At 54.7% G+C, this 16,689-nt stretch overlaps 1 protein-coding gene across 5 annotated transcripts in view; it reads left to right on the top strand.

The window, feature by feature from the left end:
- Nucleotides 1-12,854, top strand: part of ACSF3 (acyl-CoA synthetase family member 3) — a 58,744-nt gene extending 45,890 nt beyond the window's left edge. Inside the window, exons 8-11 of one of the 5 annotated variants that reach the window (XM_049864159.1) lie at nucleotides 2,859-2,993; nucleotides 3,383-3,494; nucleotides 8,921-9,079; nucleotides 10,784-12,854. In XM_049864159.1, coding sequence (XP_049720116.1) covers nucleotides 2,859-2,993; nucleotides 3,383-3,494; nucleotides 8,921-9,079; nucleotides 10,784-10,817 — 440 coding nt within the window. In that variant the 3' untranslated portion in view covers nucleotides 10,818-12,854. The other 4 variants (XM_049864158.1, XM_049864160.1, XM_049864162.1 and 1 more) reach the window with 4 other exon arrangements.
- Nucleotides 12,855-16,689: the final 3,835 nt, after the last annotated feature.

Here is a 16,689-nt window from a genome sequence, read left to right on the forward strand (position 1 = left end):
TCAAGGGGGTGCACGGCCACTCCTCTCAGGACCCTGATTTCTACTGTGATTGGAGGAGGTCATGGATCCTGGGCTCTGAGAGGGGGGCCTCTGGCCCATCCCTGCACCGCCCGTGGGGTTTAGGATGACTGTGCAGCTGGTCTAAGGCAGTGGCCTCTTGGTGCCTGGCATGCTGAGCCACAGTCACAGCATGTTAGTGTGTGTTTGCCCTCCACTAGGGGTGCCCTGGCTGGAGCAGCTCCAGCCTTCGACCACTGTCGTGGCCTAGCTAGAGAGGCGAATGGGGGTCTCTGCGTGTCCTCTCACTCTCCAGAGAAAGCAGGAGCTCGAACCGGAGCTCTCCCACCCTCTGTGGCATCAGGGCCCCTCCTGCCTTCCCGGGCCACACGCTTAGCATCAATCTTGTTTAACAGACTGGAAAGCGTGGGGCCGTGGCTGGTCCCGAGGAGTGCCATGATGGATGGTGCCTTCCCCAGTCGGCTGTGATGGGCGATGAAATATTTATGATTTATTTCAGCTGATAGCCTGGCGTGAAGTGTGGGATGACCACGGGCAGATGAAGCATTGACGCTGCTTCAGAAGTGTGGATGGGTGTGTAGCCCACATCTGCCCACACACTCACACTCACGTGCCCACACTTGCTCACACACACCTGCACGTATGCTCACACAATCCCACACGTGCCCACACATGCCGCATACACTCACGTGTGCACACATCCTCACAGGTGCTCACATACACACATGCTCGTATGCACACTTGCCCACATGTGGTCACACACTCACACACACCCTTGCACCATAAACCAGCCTCCTGCACTGGGAATGCAGGTCCCATATTCATAGTTTGCTCTCCCTCCCCACCTTTTTATTGTTGTAATATATATAACACAGCATTTGCCAATTCATCGTTTTTTGCACGTATGATTCAGTGACACCTATTGCATTAATTATGTTGTGCCACTATCACCATTATCTGTTGACAAGTTTTCCATCACCATTAACAAAGTGCTTCCTAAACAGTGACACCCCATAAACTTCGATCTCTCTGCATTTGCCTATTCTAAATATATAAGTGGAATCATACAACATTTGTCCTTTTGTGACTGACTAATTATTTCACTTGGCATCATGTTTTCAAGGTTCATCCATGTGGTAGCATGTATCAGGACTTCATTTCTCTTTATTGCTGAGTAATATTCCACTGTATGTATATATCACATTTTGTTTATCCATTCATCTGGTGATGGATACTGGGTTATTTCTACCTTTTGACTATTGTCGCTTGCACTTTTTGGTGTCATATCTAAGAATCCATTGTTAAAACTAGGTCCCAAAGCACTACCCCTATGTTTTCTTCTAAGAGTTTTATGGTTTTAGTTCCTACATTTAGGTGCTTAATCCATTTTGACTTAATTTTCATGTATGGTGTGAGGTAGGGGTCCAGCTTTGTTCCTTTGTGTGTGGAGATCCAGTTGTCACAGTACCATTTGTTGAAAGACTGCCCTTTCCCCACCATGTGAACTAGAACCCTAGTTGGAAGTCTGTTGACCGTAGACATGTGGGCTTCTTTCACTCCGCTGTTTACATGGTTGGTGATGTTTTATTGGGCATAATGTGCCCCAGAGCTGCTTCAGAAAGAATCAGTGTGTGTCTGGAGAGGCTGTACCCACAGAGGGGTGGCGTGGAGGGCTGCAGTGCACAGCATGTGGACCAGAGGCGAGAAGTTGGCTGTGAGTCAGAATGACCTGGAAGCGTTAGGAGAGATCTAGGTTTGTGCACCTTGTTTGAGATTCCTGGACGTGGCAACCTGGTGCCACGCAGGACAGGGTGCACGCCCAGGACCTCCCAGACCATCTCCATCTTTACAGACTGTCGGGTCTGCATGCAACTGTGCCACTGATGACCAGCCTGTTCCCTGCTCTAGGCCATGTTTATCTTGCCAGTCAGACAGGAAGCTGGGTCTGCAGATTCTGTAAACCCTGATGATTCCGTTCACTTTGCTGGTGGACTGCTATGCAGGAATAGACTTCTTCCCACTATTTGGGCTGAGACTTGTCTGTGGACCTGAGGTGAATGCATGGAAGGGGGCAGCACTGGGGCAGACTGGCCATAGTGGCCCCCAGAGCCCCATCATTTGCCGAGGGTGGGTTCCTGCTTCCTGTCCTTCCTTTTAGGATTTCATTTACACTGCTACTCACTTGTGGGGACACGCCCAGGAAGAACCCCTGTGTGTGGTATCAGGTCACCGGGCATTGAGCTCAGAGCCCATGCACTGTATGTTCATTGTCCTGTTGTAAAAACGTCACACACACGCGTGCTGCATGACCCTACTAACCATCATAGGGTGCTCACTGAGGGCATTGGTGAGGATGCTCACTTAGCACGTCCCTGAAGGCATCGGTGAGGACTGTCAGTGAGCACATCATTGAAGATGTTGGTGAGGACACTCACTGAGCATGCCACTGAGGACTCTAGCCTAGGACATCACTGAAGATGTCACTGAGGACTACAGACCATGTCACCAGGCCATCCAGCAAGTGGTCATGGCATTGGATGGCTCCCAGGCCCTGCTAACCAGACCACTGTGGTCAGGGAGGCAAGGGCCACAGGACCTCCACCCATATGTGACCCCAGAGTGGAGCTGCTACTGCTGGGGAGATGGGCAGACGCCATGTGCCCCTTGGTGCCTGTCCTCTCAGGGCTGTCAGGGCCCCACACAGCCCAGGACAGACCAGCCTCGGGCTCATGTGGGTGACCACGGGAGCCAGATGTTCAGGAGTGAAGCCTCCCTATTCATCTACTCTGTGGTATTAGAGTTGTCATGGAGGAGTGTCACCTGCGTCCGTCTTTCTCCAGGCGATACGGCCGTGTTCAAGGATGGCAGGTACTGGATCCGAGGGCGGACATCAGTGGACATCATCAAGAGCGGTAGCTACAAGCTCAGTGCCCTGGAGATTGAGCGGCACCTGCTGGCCCACCCCAGCATCACAGGTGAGCAGCCTACCCAGTGTCCAAGGAAGCCAGGAAAGGCCCATGGGTGCTGCCTGGGAGTCCAGGCTGCAAGCACCCTGGAGGCATTGAGTCCAGCTCATCCCCATGGCAGATGAGGGAGAGGCCAGAGTGAGGTAGCACCCAGCAGAAGCACCACTGCGCAGCCCCGTGCCCTTGACCACTCCAGCCACGCTCATGTCTGTGTGTTGTCAGAAGTCTCCAGTGGGAGCCCACAGGCCTGGGCAGGGCGGCCGGCAGCTCTGGTGTGGTCAGCCACTGCAGGCTCTGCCCAGGTCCACACTCCCTGCACCCTGTATTGTGAAGGTGCTCCCCACACCTTCTGTCCTCCAAGGAGCTTCCCACGGCCTCACCTGTACTTCTGCCCACAGATGTGGCTGTGATTGGAGTTCCTGACATGACATGGGGCCAACGGGTCACTGCTGTGGTGACCCTTCGTGACGGACACTCACTATCGCAGCAGCAACTCCGAGAGTGGGCAAAGTAAGGAGGGGGGAGGGGACAGGCGAGCATTGAACAGTCTGGGTCTGGTTGAGGACAGGCAAGGGGTAGATGGAATGGGAGATGAGTGAGGGGGTGGACGGTTCCTTATTCTATGTGAAGGATGGGTGAGGGGTGGGCTGATCTTGCCTGTAGGTGAGGACAGGTGAGGGGTGGGCTGACCTTGCCTGTAGGTGAGGATAGGTGAGGGGTGGGCTGATCTTGCCTGTACGTGAGCACGGGTGAGGGGTGGGCTGATCTTGCCTGTACGTGAGGACGGGTGAGGGGTGGGCTGTCCTTGCCTGTAGGTGGGGACGGGTGAGGGGTGGGCTGATCTTGCCTGTAGGTGGGGACGGGTGAGGGGTAGGCTGACCTTGCCTGTAGGTGAGGACGGGTGAGGGGTGGGCTGATCTTGCCTGTAGGTGGGGACGGGTGAGGGGTGGGCTGACCTTGGCTGTGGGTGTACTCTCTCAGGCATGTGAGGTGAGGGGCTGGAAGGGCCGGGCAAGGTAGGAGCACTGAAGGACACGATCTCTTGCCCCCTGCAGATGGCTTGAATGAAACACTGGTCACTCAAATGCAGAGCCAGTAGCCCATTCCCATTCTGCCACTAATTGGTATAAGCACAAACAGTTACGTGTGTGAGGGTCACTCACCCTCCCATTGCTCAATCTTGGGGTGAGATCTGAAGGCAGCACCCTGAGGTCACAGGAAAGTGTGTTCACAGACAGGCCTCTTAGGTCAGCCAGTGAGTCTGTTGGTTTTAGAAATTCCAAAGAGGAGTGAGGCCAGGTGCTGCTAGATGGGTGGGGCTGTGACTGTGAGTGGATCCAAAGTGGCCGGCAGGCCGTGGAGCACCTGCAGGGCTCCCACATGACCCGACACCCTCCTCTTCCCCTTCACCTGGTGGGTCAGTGCAGGCCTGTTCGTCCCTCTGCTCCAAAGACCTGACTGGGGGAGGCAGAGCCCGGGGCCCTGTCAGCAACTTCTCTTCTGCATCCTCCCCCCAGAACCACCTCCCTTCCCCATCGCACACCTCCTGTGAGGCTTCACAAAGACCCCTGAACATCCCTTGCCTCTTTCCCCCATTGATGACTGGAGAATTTATTGCTCCTCCAGAGCAATAAACCAAGAGCCCCTTCCTCATGCTGGGCCCCAGGCTGAGCCTTTCTGTCCTCCCCTCACCAGCTGCAGGCTGTCCTGTCCATCCTCACTCTGCCTTCTGTCTGCTCTCCTTTACGTCACCCCAGCCTTCCCCCAAAGTGCCTTTCCTCCTACCCTGTCTTGGCCCAGGTGGTTTCTGATGCATCTGAGGGGTTCACAGCACCCTCCTCCCTGAGCCAGGTACCTGAGGGTCTCTCCAGGACCAACGCAACTGTCTTATCCTCGTCATAATGCTGATAGGACAAACAGTCCCGGAGAGAGGAATTCACTGGAAGCATCAAAGCTGTGGTGCTGAGCTTGGCAAGGAAGCTTCTAGCTTTTCTTATAACAAATATCCTCTCAAATTCTTTTTACTTAACCCAGGATGTCTCCTTGCTCCCCCTCCCCCCCATGCCACCCTTCCACCCTGGTTTGCCTCCTTCTCCTTAGCTCTTGAGATATTTTTGGCTCGTCCAACATGATTTCACAAACAGTAGGGATCCGTGTTTCATCAGGGGCAGCACAGCTGGGCAATTAAAGATTCCCCCGGATTTGCAAAATCACAGTTGGAAGACGACAGTTTAACAAAGGCAAGGAGGATTCTAGTTGGCCGGTTGCTGCTTTGATTAAACAACTATTATTATTATTATTTTAAAGAAAGATGTGTATCCTGTGCTGAGAGCTCTCATCTTGAGAGTCCCTCAGACAGCAGGTCTCCAGGTGTTCAGGTCCATCACACATGAACCTTGCTCGTCCTCAGGTCATTGCCCACAGGGACTCAGTTTCTGGTTCTCAGTGCAGTGCTCGAGGTGCTGCTTTCTGCTTCTCAGAGAAGAGCTGGGCCTGGCCTCATCTGGCAGGGTGTATGTACACACTTTTGGCTTAGGATATGGGTGTGAGATGACCCCAAGACAGAGCACTGTGAGCAGAGGACTTAACAGGCACTCTAGGGGCTAACCTGTAAGGATGAGAGGAACAGTCCTGGGCAGGGGAATCTGGCTGGCAGTGCAGCCACCACTGGGGCCTGAGACAACGCTGCGGGTCTCAGGGCTACAGTAGCGCTTCGTGCTGTCCCAGGTTGTAATGGGCCAGTTCTGTGGGCTCAGGGCTGGCGGCCCTCCACACCATCCCAGGTTGTAACAGGCCAGGACTTTGTGTCCCCTAGCCACTCAATGCCATGGGCCACCCCCAGGATGGCATAACCTGACACCAGGGCAGTACCAGGGAGGGGCATTCCTGCACCTAGGAGGGTGGGGGCCCTGATGGGTCTGGAGACCACACCACACACCTGCTGTCTCTCCATTAGCACCTTCAGGTCTACCACCCACCCGGGAATTGCCCCTCCAGGAAACTAACAAGAAGAGGATTAGCCCTCACTGCTGCAGTTGATCTCCAGTCCTTAAATAATCCTATCATCCCACTTCTCCACCAGCCATCCCAAATCCCCTCACTGTGGAGTCATTCCTCGCTTAACCAAGCTGCTTGCTGAGGAGTGACCAGGCCCTCATCCCCAAGGGCCTGAGCCCTGCCTGCTCTGCCCCTCCCAGGACAAGGCTGCTGTGCTTGTATATCTGCCTGAAAATGGGCCTGTGGACCGATCAGGAAAAGAGGAGAGAAAACACAGACCGCAGGTGCCAGAGATGAAAGAAGCAGCATCACAGTAGATCCTACAGTCAATAGCAGATTATATGGGCTCTTATGAGCCACTTCATCCAATAAATTCAGCAATTTAGATGCAGTGGACAAATTCCTTGAAAGACACAAATTACCAAAACTAACAAAAACTAGAAAACCTGAATAGCTCTGTATCTATGGAATTCACATTAAAAGCACTCTTCTGAAGAAAATACCAGGTCCAAAAGGCCTCCCCGGTAAATCCTATCGAACATTTAAAGAAGAAATAAAACCAAACCTACAGAAAAGTCTTTAATAAATAGAGAAGGAGGGGATATTTCCCAACTTACTCTATGAGGCCAGCATTACCGATAACAAAACCTAACCAGGATATTGCAAAATACTGGACGTGGACCAGTATCCCTTTTGAACATAGTCACGAAAGTCCTTAACAAAGTAATAGAAATTAAATCAGTTAATGAAAAAGATATCATGGCCTAGTGGTGCTTAAGCCAGGAATCCAAGGTTAATATAACATTCAAAAGCCAGTCAGTGTAATTCAATGTATTTACAAAATAGAGGAGAAAAGCCATATGATCATCTCAATAGACAGAGAAGGATCTGCAGAATTCTCCCATTTATAACAAAAATTCTCAGCAGATTACAAAAAAAAGGAAAATTCCTCAATCTGGTAAAAAGAAGCTAGCCAGACAAACACCAGGTGATCTCGTACTTAATGCTGCATGGCTCCTCCTGTGACCAGGAAAAAGGCCAGGTGTCCACTCCACCACGTCTATTTCGTATCACACAGGCAGAGCGAATCCAGTTCTTAAAGGTCAAGACCCTGGTTTCGCTGGGACTTGGGCAATGACTGGGAGGACCCAGGATTATCTCTAGGATCCCAGTAAAGTTCTGTTTCTTGGTGGTGCTGGTTACCTGACAGGATTCACTTCAATACGAGGGTTTTTTTGTTTTTTTAAATTGATACACACACCCACACCCCTTATCAAACCGTACACTTATAGTCTGTGTGTAAATTATACCTCCATTAAAAAGATAAAATATGTAAAAGCCAAAATAAGCTTCATAGGAAGATTGGAAGAAAAAAGTCAAGAAAATATCCCGGAAAGTAGGACATGGGAGAAAAGATCCACCAGGCCATCCCATACCTATCTCATAGGGCTCTATGCTCTTTGGAAATCTGCTGGGAGTTCTCCCATGTAACTGAATGTGTTTCTGTGACATGATTTTTATTGGCAGCCTGGGGGCTCTAAGAAGTTAGCCTCCCTCCCCAGGTCAGCCTCCTCGGCGGTGTGGGCCAGTGTTGTCACCCTTGTAAGCCAGGGAGCCTACTGCTGGCCCAGCAGAGACAGGTGGCTTGCGGAGGCGTTGTATGGAAGCATTTGGAAAAATCACTTTGTTGGTCACAAGATATATCATTGTTGTGTTACTAATCTCTTCATCTTCTTGTCACCAATTGGCAGTAGCCTCTGTAGTGATAACCTTTCCCTCCTTGGGGAGAGAGAGAGACCAAGTTGAAAGAGAAGGTGGACAGAGTGCTGGGGGGCAGCCAGGTGTGCCAGGGCCTCATCTCACTGTTCCCAAGTGCCAGTCCGGTGCCCTCTCCTCCCGTGGTCCTTTTCCCTCTCCCTGTCATGCTCATTTAAGTCACTCACACTGGCCTTCACCCCTTCAGAGACAGCTGGGCAGGGGACACGTGGCCCTCAGCACGTGGCATCCACCTCATCCACCTCCGTTATGGCATGGGCTGGGCTAGAGGACCTGGCGGGCAGGAGGGAGCTGGAGGCACAGTGGTCAGGGTGCAGGGCCCTGGCATGGAACATAGGAACTGGAGCCAGGGATGCCGCCTGCCAGAGCCGGGCATGGCACCAGGCAGGTGGCACAGTGGCTGCACACACTCAGTGGGCTAGGAGGCAGAAGTGACAAAGTCCCTGTCTGGGTCTATGGGGAGGGTGGAGTGCCCCCTGGCTGTGTGGCCCCCTGTCATGTTCCTGGATGCTGGCTTCTTAGTGGTGTTTCTTTCCATGTTTTTACTGCCCTTTGGGGGATTTTTTTTTTTTTAATGGTTTGTAAGTGATTTTTATCCTTTGACCACCTTTTTAAAATTCTTTTAATGTGTGGTAGCATTTACAGTCTGTGTCCTCTCCTAAGTAAAGAGCTGTCTTCACACCCGTGCTGCCCGCTCAGCGGAGTCAGGGGAGGGTACCCGCTCTTTCCTGTGGTGGTACACACCATGAGGGAAACTTAACTTTCAGAGATCACTCAGCTCTGTTGGGTTCCTGTCCGGCCTCACTCTGCCCTGAGTTGTCCCCCATCTTGCTGAGCTCCTGTGTCAGTTCTAGTAGGTTTCTGTTGGTTCCATAAGATTTTCTACCAAGAGGGCACGTTCTCCGCAAATACAGATAGTCCTGCGTCTTCTTCTCCGGCCTGGTTCCCGGGCTCATTGCAGCAGCCAGAGCCTCTAGTGTGTGGGTCTCTGTAGGGACAGCTCCGGGTCACTGGGGAGGAAGCTGCCTGGGACCTGCAGATGTATGATGCCCCATTGCCCTCCCCCCGATATCCCTGGAAGGCAGGGGTGTTCCAGCCATATCTCTGGGAGGGCAGCTGTTCGGCATGGGCACGTTCCTGTTCTGACTGTGCTGTCCTTGCAGGGGGGTGCTGGCCCCGTACGCTGTGCCCTCAGAGCTTCTGCTGGTGGAGGAGATCCCTCGGAACCTGATGGGGAAGATCAACAAGAAGGAGCTGCTCCGCCAGTTCTACCCGCAGGACGCGGGGCCACCTGCTGGCGCATGGACATTGGGCCAGGCAGGGTGAGTGGGTGCCCAGCCACACCGGGCATACCCCTCATGCTGAGTGCCCCCCAAACCCAGCACCCTCTCCATGCTAAGCACCCTCCTCACAGTGAGCATTCCTCCAGCTCATACCGAGCACTGCCCAGCGCCCCACAGGGCTTCTAAGCAGCCCCCCTTAAACTCAGTGACCCAGCTCAGAAAGAATAGAACAGAGACCTGGGGTTGGAATGGGAATGGTCAGTGGTGAAGGTGGGGCAGCTTCCTGTGTCACCATGCCAGGCACGTCGTGAGCTCGTCGTCAACAGTGGAGAAGTGTCCTGGTGAAGACACTCGGCAATGTCCCATAGGGTCGGGACTTGCCTAGGGCAGGTCCCTGAGGCAATGGGGGGGGCTCCCCCAAGCGGCAGTCCCCAAGAGAGATGAATAAAGACCCCTGGAGAAGGGAGCGCCCGTTCCTGCTGCTGTCCAGTGCCTGCGTGGGGGCAGTGCAGGCATGTACACACGAGCACATGTGTACACACACGCCCATGCCAAGCTGTGTGTTGCCGCACTCCTCTCAGAAGCCCACATTCCCTGGCCATCTAGGACCTCTGTGCATCCTGGGGTTGGGCTGCATCCTCCCTTTGTCCACCATTCCCCCGGTACCCATGCCTCAATTCCCCAAACAAGGCCTCAGGGACGTGCTTTGGGTTTAGGTAACCAGAGGATATGGTGGGGCCACGCAGTGATGACACGGCTTCCTGCTGGTCCCTGCTGTCTGCTGTGAGCCTCAGGGCCCATCCTGCCATGAGCCAGAGAGAGCCTTCCAGAGCAGGGCCGGTAAGCTTCTTCCTAGAGGGCCAGGTGGTCAGTACCTCGAGCTTTGCTGGCCCAGGATCTCTGGCAGCTGCTCACCTGGGCCATCATCCCAGAAAGCAGCCACACAAAGCACGAAAGCATGTCCTATAAAGCATGAGAATGGGCAGACATGTGCACCTTTCCCCCGATCCCTCCCCAGGACATGGTCAGTGACCTTATGTGCAGCCTGACCCCTTGTCTGCGTCACAGAGGAGGGCGGTCTGAGGTGGCTCAGCAAGGCTGCTGGGCATTCTCCAGCCAAGGTCAGCCTCCAGGATGCTCAGACTCTGGCGGCCAGGACAGCACGGAGGCGGAATGGTCCCAGAGCACAGCGGCAGGGCCTTGTTGCCACGTCCCTGCAGCTGACGTCTGCAGCCACAAAGCCACAGGGCCCATGGCCCGCAGAACGCATGACCCCTTTGTGCCATGTAGCACCCACCTCCGTCACCCACTGCTGATGCTGTGTGGGTCAGGGTCCTAGTGCGCTGCACCTTGATCTGCCCACTGCCCCCATTCCATCCAGAGCAGCTCTTTGCTGTGCTGTCAGCCTTGTGGAGAAGCGGACATCTCCCTGCAGGCCCCTTAGCCAAGACAGTCCACTTGCCCCTGCTACGGCTCGGGACCCCCTGCCCCACATCCCAGGCACTAAGTGTACAGTGGGGCCAGTGCTCCCTTTACACACCAAGGCAGGTCTGTGAGCGAGGACTCATTCGGACTACCCTTCTAGACCTCCCTCAGCTCTTCATGGGTGCTCACTGTGTGGCCCCGGACAGTCACTACCAGGTCAGCTCCTTCCTTAGGGACTCCAAGATGGGGCTTAGTGTCATTCCAGTTATTAGTGGAATTCTAGAAGAGGAACACTCACCCTGGAAATTGTTCCTGTAGGAAAGGCGGAATGAGCTCTTCAACGAGCTTCTAGCAGCCAATTTTCAGTGAGGTGTCGTGCCCTGGTCACTCCCGCTCAGCTGGGATTCCTGTTATTCTGGATCATCACGCGAGGTTGAGATGCTCCAACTGCCTTATCTTGGACCAGCAGGAGCCCTTCGTGCTGGCCCCTGCAACCTCTGACACGGCCCCTGGCATGTGTCCAACCTCTGGCAAGAAGGAAAAAGCAGTGGCACAGCACTGGCTCTGCCCTCGTGTGGGCAGAGGGGCAGGACCCGGTGTTGGGTATGCGCCTGACGGGGGGATGCGAGGCAAGGACAGCATGTGCGAGACTACCTTTAGTCAGCGTTGGACTTGGGCACGGTCACCTTCAGCCTCTGATCTGTGTGTCCTGTCATGGCTGTAGGAGGGGCACTTCTAGCACCCTCCTGGGCCAGAGCAGACCCCTGCTCACAGACGATGCTGAGCCCCCAGCTCCCCTCCTCGGTGGGTGGAGCTCTCTGGGCCGGCTCCCCTCCGGGCAGTGGTGGAGCAGGAGGCCAGGCAGCCCTTCCTGGCTGTAGGAGGGGTCAGTGTAGCCTTTGTTACAGCCTCAATGATGCAGTAAATTCCTGTCACCGGATAGATCAATATCACATTATCACGTCCCACACCCATGACGCCTAAGCAAGCAACACAGGGACAGGGTCACGGGATGGATGGCAGTGACGGCACTTCCCCATCCATCACACCCGGCCGCCAGCGCAAGGTGCTGACATGGCCATTAATAAGGCACGATGGGAGCGCTGGAGCGCATGATGGATGGCCCAGGTGGGAGTGGGTGAACTGGTGTTGCAGGGGCACGAGGGGAACTGCACCTGAGGACGCGGAGAGGGTCCCATTTGCAAGATGGACAGGGTTTGTCCTGCATCAGCTCCCACTGCTGGAATGTGGAGGGTCCTCCATTCCCATGAGCAGGGTGTGTGCAAACACTGATGGCAGTGCTCACGCAGCTGGACAGACTACTGGGCCTGCCAACACCTGCTTCTCAGGACCTCCCACTTCCCACCTGGGGAAACTTAGGGTCGTGAGGTGCGCCATGTCCAAGATGACAGCAAGGAAGCAGGAGGGCTGGGGTGGGAACCAGCTCTGTTTGGGTTCAGGCCCTTGGTCTTCACCCAGGTCCATGGAGCTCCTCCACGAGAAACTCTGGGGGAAGAGGCCTTTGATGCGGGCCTGTGACCAGGTGCCAGAGAGGGAGGGCCTCCAGCAAGCCCAGTGGGATTAGAGGGGAACTGGGACAGGGAGCTGAGCAGGGAAGCCGGTCAGGGCCTGGGGGGACCCCTGAGGCGGGGGGGCTGTGTGCTGTGATGGTGCTCTGGGTGGTGAGGGGCTAAGTCAGATCACCTGTCTCAAGAGAAAGGGGATCCCTGGGCCATGGCTGGCTGCCACACTTGGAATGGCCTGGCTCACATCCCAAGGGGCCTGGCTCAGCTCATCAGCACTCGGTTTCCAGGAGTGAGAGAACCCAAGGGAATTGAGGAAGCTACGAGCCAGGCCAGCTGGTCACCAGGATGCAGGCAGCCCAGGCATCCCTGGAGTTCTGAGGGTCACCAGTGCTCTGGGTGTTGGAGCTGCAATGAGCCTGGCCATCAGGGAGATGCTGCCCCCACTGTGGTCAGCAGGAGGATGCCCCAGAGATGCCCAAGTCCTCGGAGCCCATGAAGACGCTCCCTTGCATGGCAAAGGGGCTCTGTGGACATGCTTATGGTGCAAATCTGAGTGGGAAGATGATCCTGGACTATAGGGGTGAACCCACTGTGAACCCAAGGGTCCTTAAATGAGGGGGCAGGTGGGTCAGAGGAGATTTGAGGACGGAGCAGAGGTCAGGGAGATGGGACATGAGGACTCAACCTGTCACTGTTGGCCTCGAAGCCTTGGAGCCTGCAAACACTGGAAGGCCAAGAATGGGTTCTCCCTGGAGTTCCAAAGAGCCAACCCTGCAACACCTGGACGTTAGGCCAATGAGACCCTGCTAGACCCAATATCCAGAGCTAGAGGAGATTAAATTTGTGTTGTTCTAAGCTGCTCAATTTGTGGTCATCTGTTATAGCAGCCACAAGAAACCACATTCCTTTCTTTCCTGTGTCCCCACACTGGACAACGATGTTAAGAGAAGGGGAGGATCCCTGGAAGCCCATATCCCGTGGGCGGAGGGTCTGGTGGCCTCTCTATATCTGGCTCCCATGTCCACTCTCCCACCCTTCCTCTGTGGGGTCTCAGGGTCCCACCCCCCCCGCCCCGACACTCCAGTCTGCGCATGACCGGGAGGCCTTTCTGCTCGGCAGCCCCTGGTCATTGATGTCCCTGCACGTGCCTCCACGCTCATGGCGACTTTCCGTAGAGAGGAGGATGTGGCCCTGGCTGGCTCTTGGGGCAGCCAGTGGAGGGGGTTGGGGACAGCATGTGGGGAGGGGCCCGCAGCACACCAACCTCCATCCTCGGTGTCCCCTTGTCAGCACCTCCCATCTAGGGGCCCATCCCCTTCTGTGTCCCGAGTTGGTGACAACACTGGAGGCAAGTGCAGAAGGGCATGCCCAGGCTGTGGGTCAGACTGGCTGGTCAGGCACCTGGAACACATTACCTGGCTTCTTGGGGCCTCAAGGCCCTCCTCGGGCTCTCCCTAGTGATCCCAGACAGGGCTGGATTACCCAATAAACAAGGTACAAACAGGCTTAATTGTGCTAACTTAGTAACCTGTAGTACACTTTCACCTGGGGTTCACCAAATCAACTGTGCTTACTGGTTAATTTGCCCTGGAGCACATTTTCTGTGAGGGTCCCGCCTCAGGTCATAGCTTGGCAAAGGTGCTCCATTCCACTCACATCCCTGGGACAGTAGGTTCTCCATGCCATGCTGCCCCCCTCAGTGTAGGACTGGGAGGTGGCCCTCTGCCTGACCTTGACCTGCCCCAGGCCACACAGGCCCTCAGGCTGCACAGCTGTCATCTCCCTGGGGCTTCATCTCTCCTGGAGTCTCCCCCGCACCTGTCTCAGGCATGTGGGCATGTGTGTGTGTGTGCTGCTGTGCGTGGGGGCTCCACATGGTGAGGTGTATAAAGTGTGTGTACATGTGGCGGGGAGTGTGGTGCAGTGGTGAGCACTGTAGCACCTGAGCATATACACACCTGAGCTTGTGGAGGCCTGAGCACGTGCAGACATGACTGTGCACACTTTGTGGCCACAGTGGGCCCACAGTGGAGGGTGCAAAATGCCCTGGGGCGGACATCCATCTGCACATGTGGACCATGCATGTGTGTGGTCTGCACGTACACCCTGGGCATGAAGCGCCCTGGAGGGATATGCGTGTGTCCGTGGAGGGTGCCGGGTCAGGTATGCTGGGTCCTCTCAGGGCCTGAGCTGCACCCTCCCCCGGCAGCCCCGTCTGTCGGCTGCAGCACGTCACCCGTTGGCATTCTGGTCATACACCGTCCAATTGCTCTGTAATGGCCATGGGCCAGTAAGTCATCAATCCACTTCATTACAGCCTGCCAGCCCTGTCCCTGCCACCATGCAGTAAAAGCCATTAGAACAACCACAACAAGCGGCGCATCTTCAGTGCACCCTCAGCATTCCCGCTGGCTCCTGCCTTACTGCGGGAGAGCACTTGTTCAAAAAGAAAACACCCCACGCCAGCTGGGTTGGCTGCCTCCTTCATATACGCATGTGCACACATACATGCACATGGATGCATATACACATGCACACACATGGACACATGCACACACATAGATACATAAAAAAAGATACCTAAGTGCCCATAAATGACACCAGTCAGGGCTCAAAAGCCCCCTACCACACACCTTAGCAGCCCCCAGTGATGGATGGCCAGAGCAGGGTCAGCAGGTGCTGGGGACGTGCCAGGACCAGGTAGCCACTGGCACCAGCAGTGAGCTCAAGCCTGGGACCCCACACTTCCTACAAGGTAGATGGGGCCTCCAGAACCCCTGCCTGCAGGTCAGCCTGTGTGTTATCCACCCATTGCTCCCTCCCAGGAACAGTGGACTGTACAGTGATACCTGCAAGAACATATTTAACTCAGAGGACAGAGGAAGGCTGAGTGCCCGCCCCGTGTCTCCCATGTAAACATGACAGAGTTGAGGTTCTCTGTCCCTCCTCAGTCCCACCCGGGCCTCCCTTGGGAGGTGACCACAGCCAGGAATTCGGTGTTCTTCCATCAGTGACAGGTAGTATTGTTGTGTCATTTAAACTGAGGTCATTTGCATCACAGAGTTCATGTTATCCTTCAGCTTTGGGCTCCGTGTCACACTTCGACATCCAGCTTCAATGTCTAACGTGGACGGAGAAGCTCTAGTTGTCTTCTCACCTGCCAGTAGGTTCAACACTCTCCCTCCCACTGCTGGGGATCCAGGTGGTCTGTGTTTCCCCTTCTGAGCAAAGCTGCAGAAGCTTCTGTGCTCGCTGCCTCCAGGGCACATGTGCAAGCAATCTCTCCAGAACACGTTCCCCTCCCGGGAGTGAAATTGTGGTTTGCAGGCGTGGTACCTTCGGTGGACTAGATATTGCCCAGTTCCTTCCAAAGAGGAACACCATGGTGCACCTCCGTGCCCTCATCAGCACAAACTTCATTGTTGCCTTTCCTTGATGGCTGGCTCGTGGAACATTTTCCATATGTTCATTGGCCATTTGGGCCTCAGTGAATTGCCTGACCATGTCTTTGCCCACTTTTTGATTGGATTGTTGGTAATTTTCTAGATCATGTGTTGGTTATGAGCTTGTCTTTCTACTTTGTGCTATCTACTGATGCACAGACATTTTTAATCTTAGTGTACTTAAATGCATTGATCTTTACTTTTTTATGGTTTGAGTTTTTGGTGTCTTGTCTAAAAATCCATTCCTACTCCAAGGCCTTAAATATATGTTCCCATATGTTCTTCTAAAAAGTCATAAAGCTTTTCCTTTCCACATTTAAGTTCTTAATTCATTGGGAATTTATTTTTGGTGTGGAGTGAAATAGAGCCCTGGTTTTTCCCATATGGAATAACTGATTTTTCCAGCATGGCTTATGGAATGGCCCTCTTCTCCCCCTGAATCACCTGTGGCTTCTGTTCAGGTGTGTCCAGGTGCAACCTGGGCCTCTGCCTGCTCCACTCATTTATTTTCTAGGTCGCACCAATACCCACATCTGCTGTCCTGTAGCCTGTGGCCTCTGGGGCCATTAGCCCGGTATCTCCCCCACCCCTAGCAGGCCAATCCCCTCCCCTTGGGACAAGTGGGAGGGCTGTAGGGTTCAGGCCCCTGTGTGGCCCCAGCCATCAGAGAAACCAGCAGAGACATGGAGCTGCAGGAGGAGACCGACAGGCCCTTTCCCCAGCACCAGGGGCTGCGGGGTGAGATCAAACATGGCGTGGAGGGCCTGGCCGACTGTGGGTTCTGTGACAACAACTCATGGCATCTGAGCAGTCATTAGTATGATTTATATTGTTGTTTGGGATCCGTGCTCCCAGCTCATCACCAGTCCACTTGATGTTGATTGAGAGGCAAGGGCGCCAGTGTGGATGGGCAGGGCCAGGGGCTGCGCTGGCTGGGGCTGACACAGGGCCCCCATGGCACCCAAACAGGGGAGCCCCGTAGTCTTTCAGGGGCACATCTAGACCACCCCCACACCAGCCAATGTCCCTTCGAAAAGGAGCCCTCCCCTCCCAGAATCCCCTAGTTCCCCCATCATGTGTGCCCCCTTTACAAGGGAACCTGGAGCTCCTTCTGAGGCTCACCCTGCTCCCGCAGCACCCAGCTCCCTGTGGGCAGCCAGACACAGTGTGGGTCCCAGGTGAGTGGGCTGCCTGGTCCCATGGCAGCCTGCCCATGGAAGAGTGATCATGGGGGAGAGTACCCTCAAAGCCTAGC

The sequence above is a fragment of the Elephas maximus genome, chromosome 21 (assembly GCF_024166365.1).
Source record: "Elephas maximus indicus isolate mEleMax1 chromosome 21, mEleMax1 primary haplotype, whole genome shotgun sequence".
NCBI classification, from domain to species: domain Eukaryota; kingdom Metazoa; phylum Chordata; class Mammalia; order Proboscidea; family Elephantidae; genus Elephas; species Elephas maximus.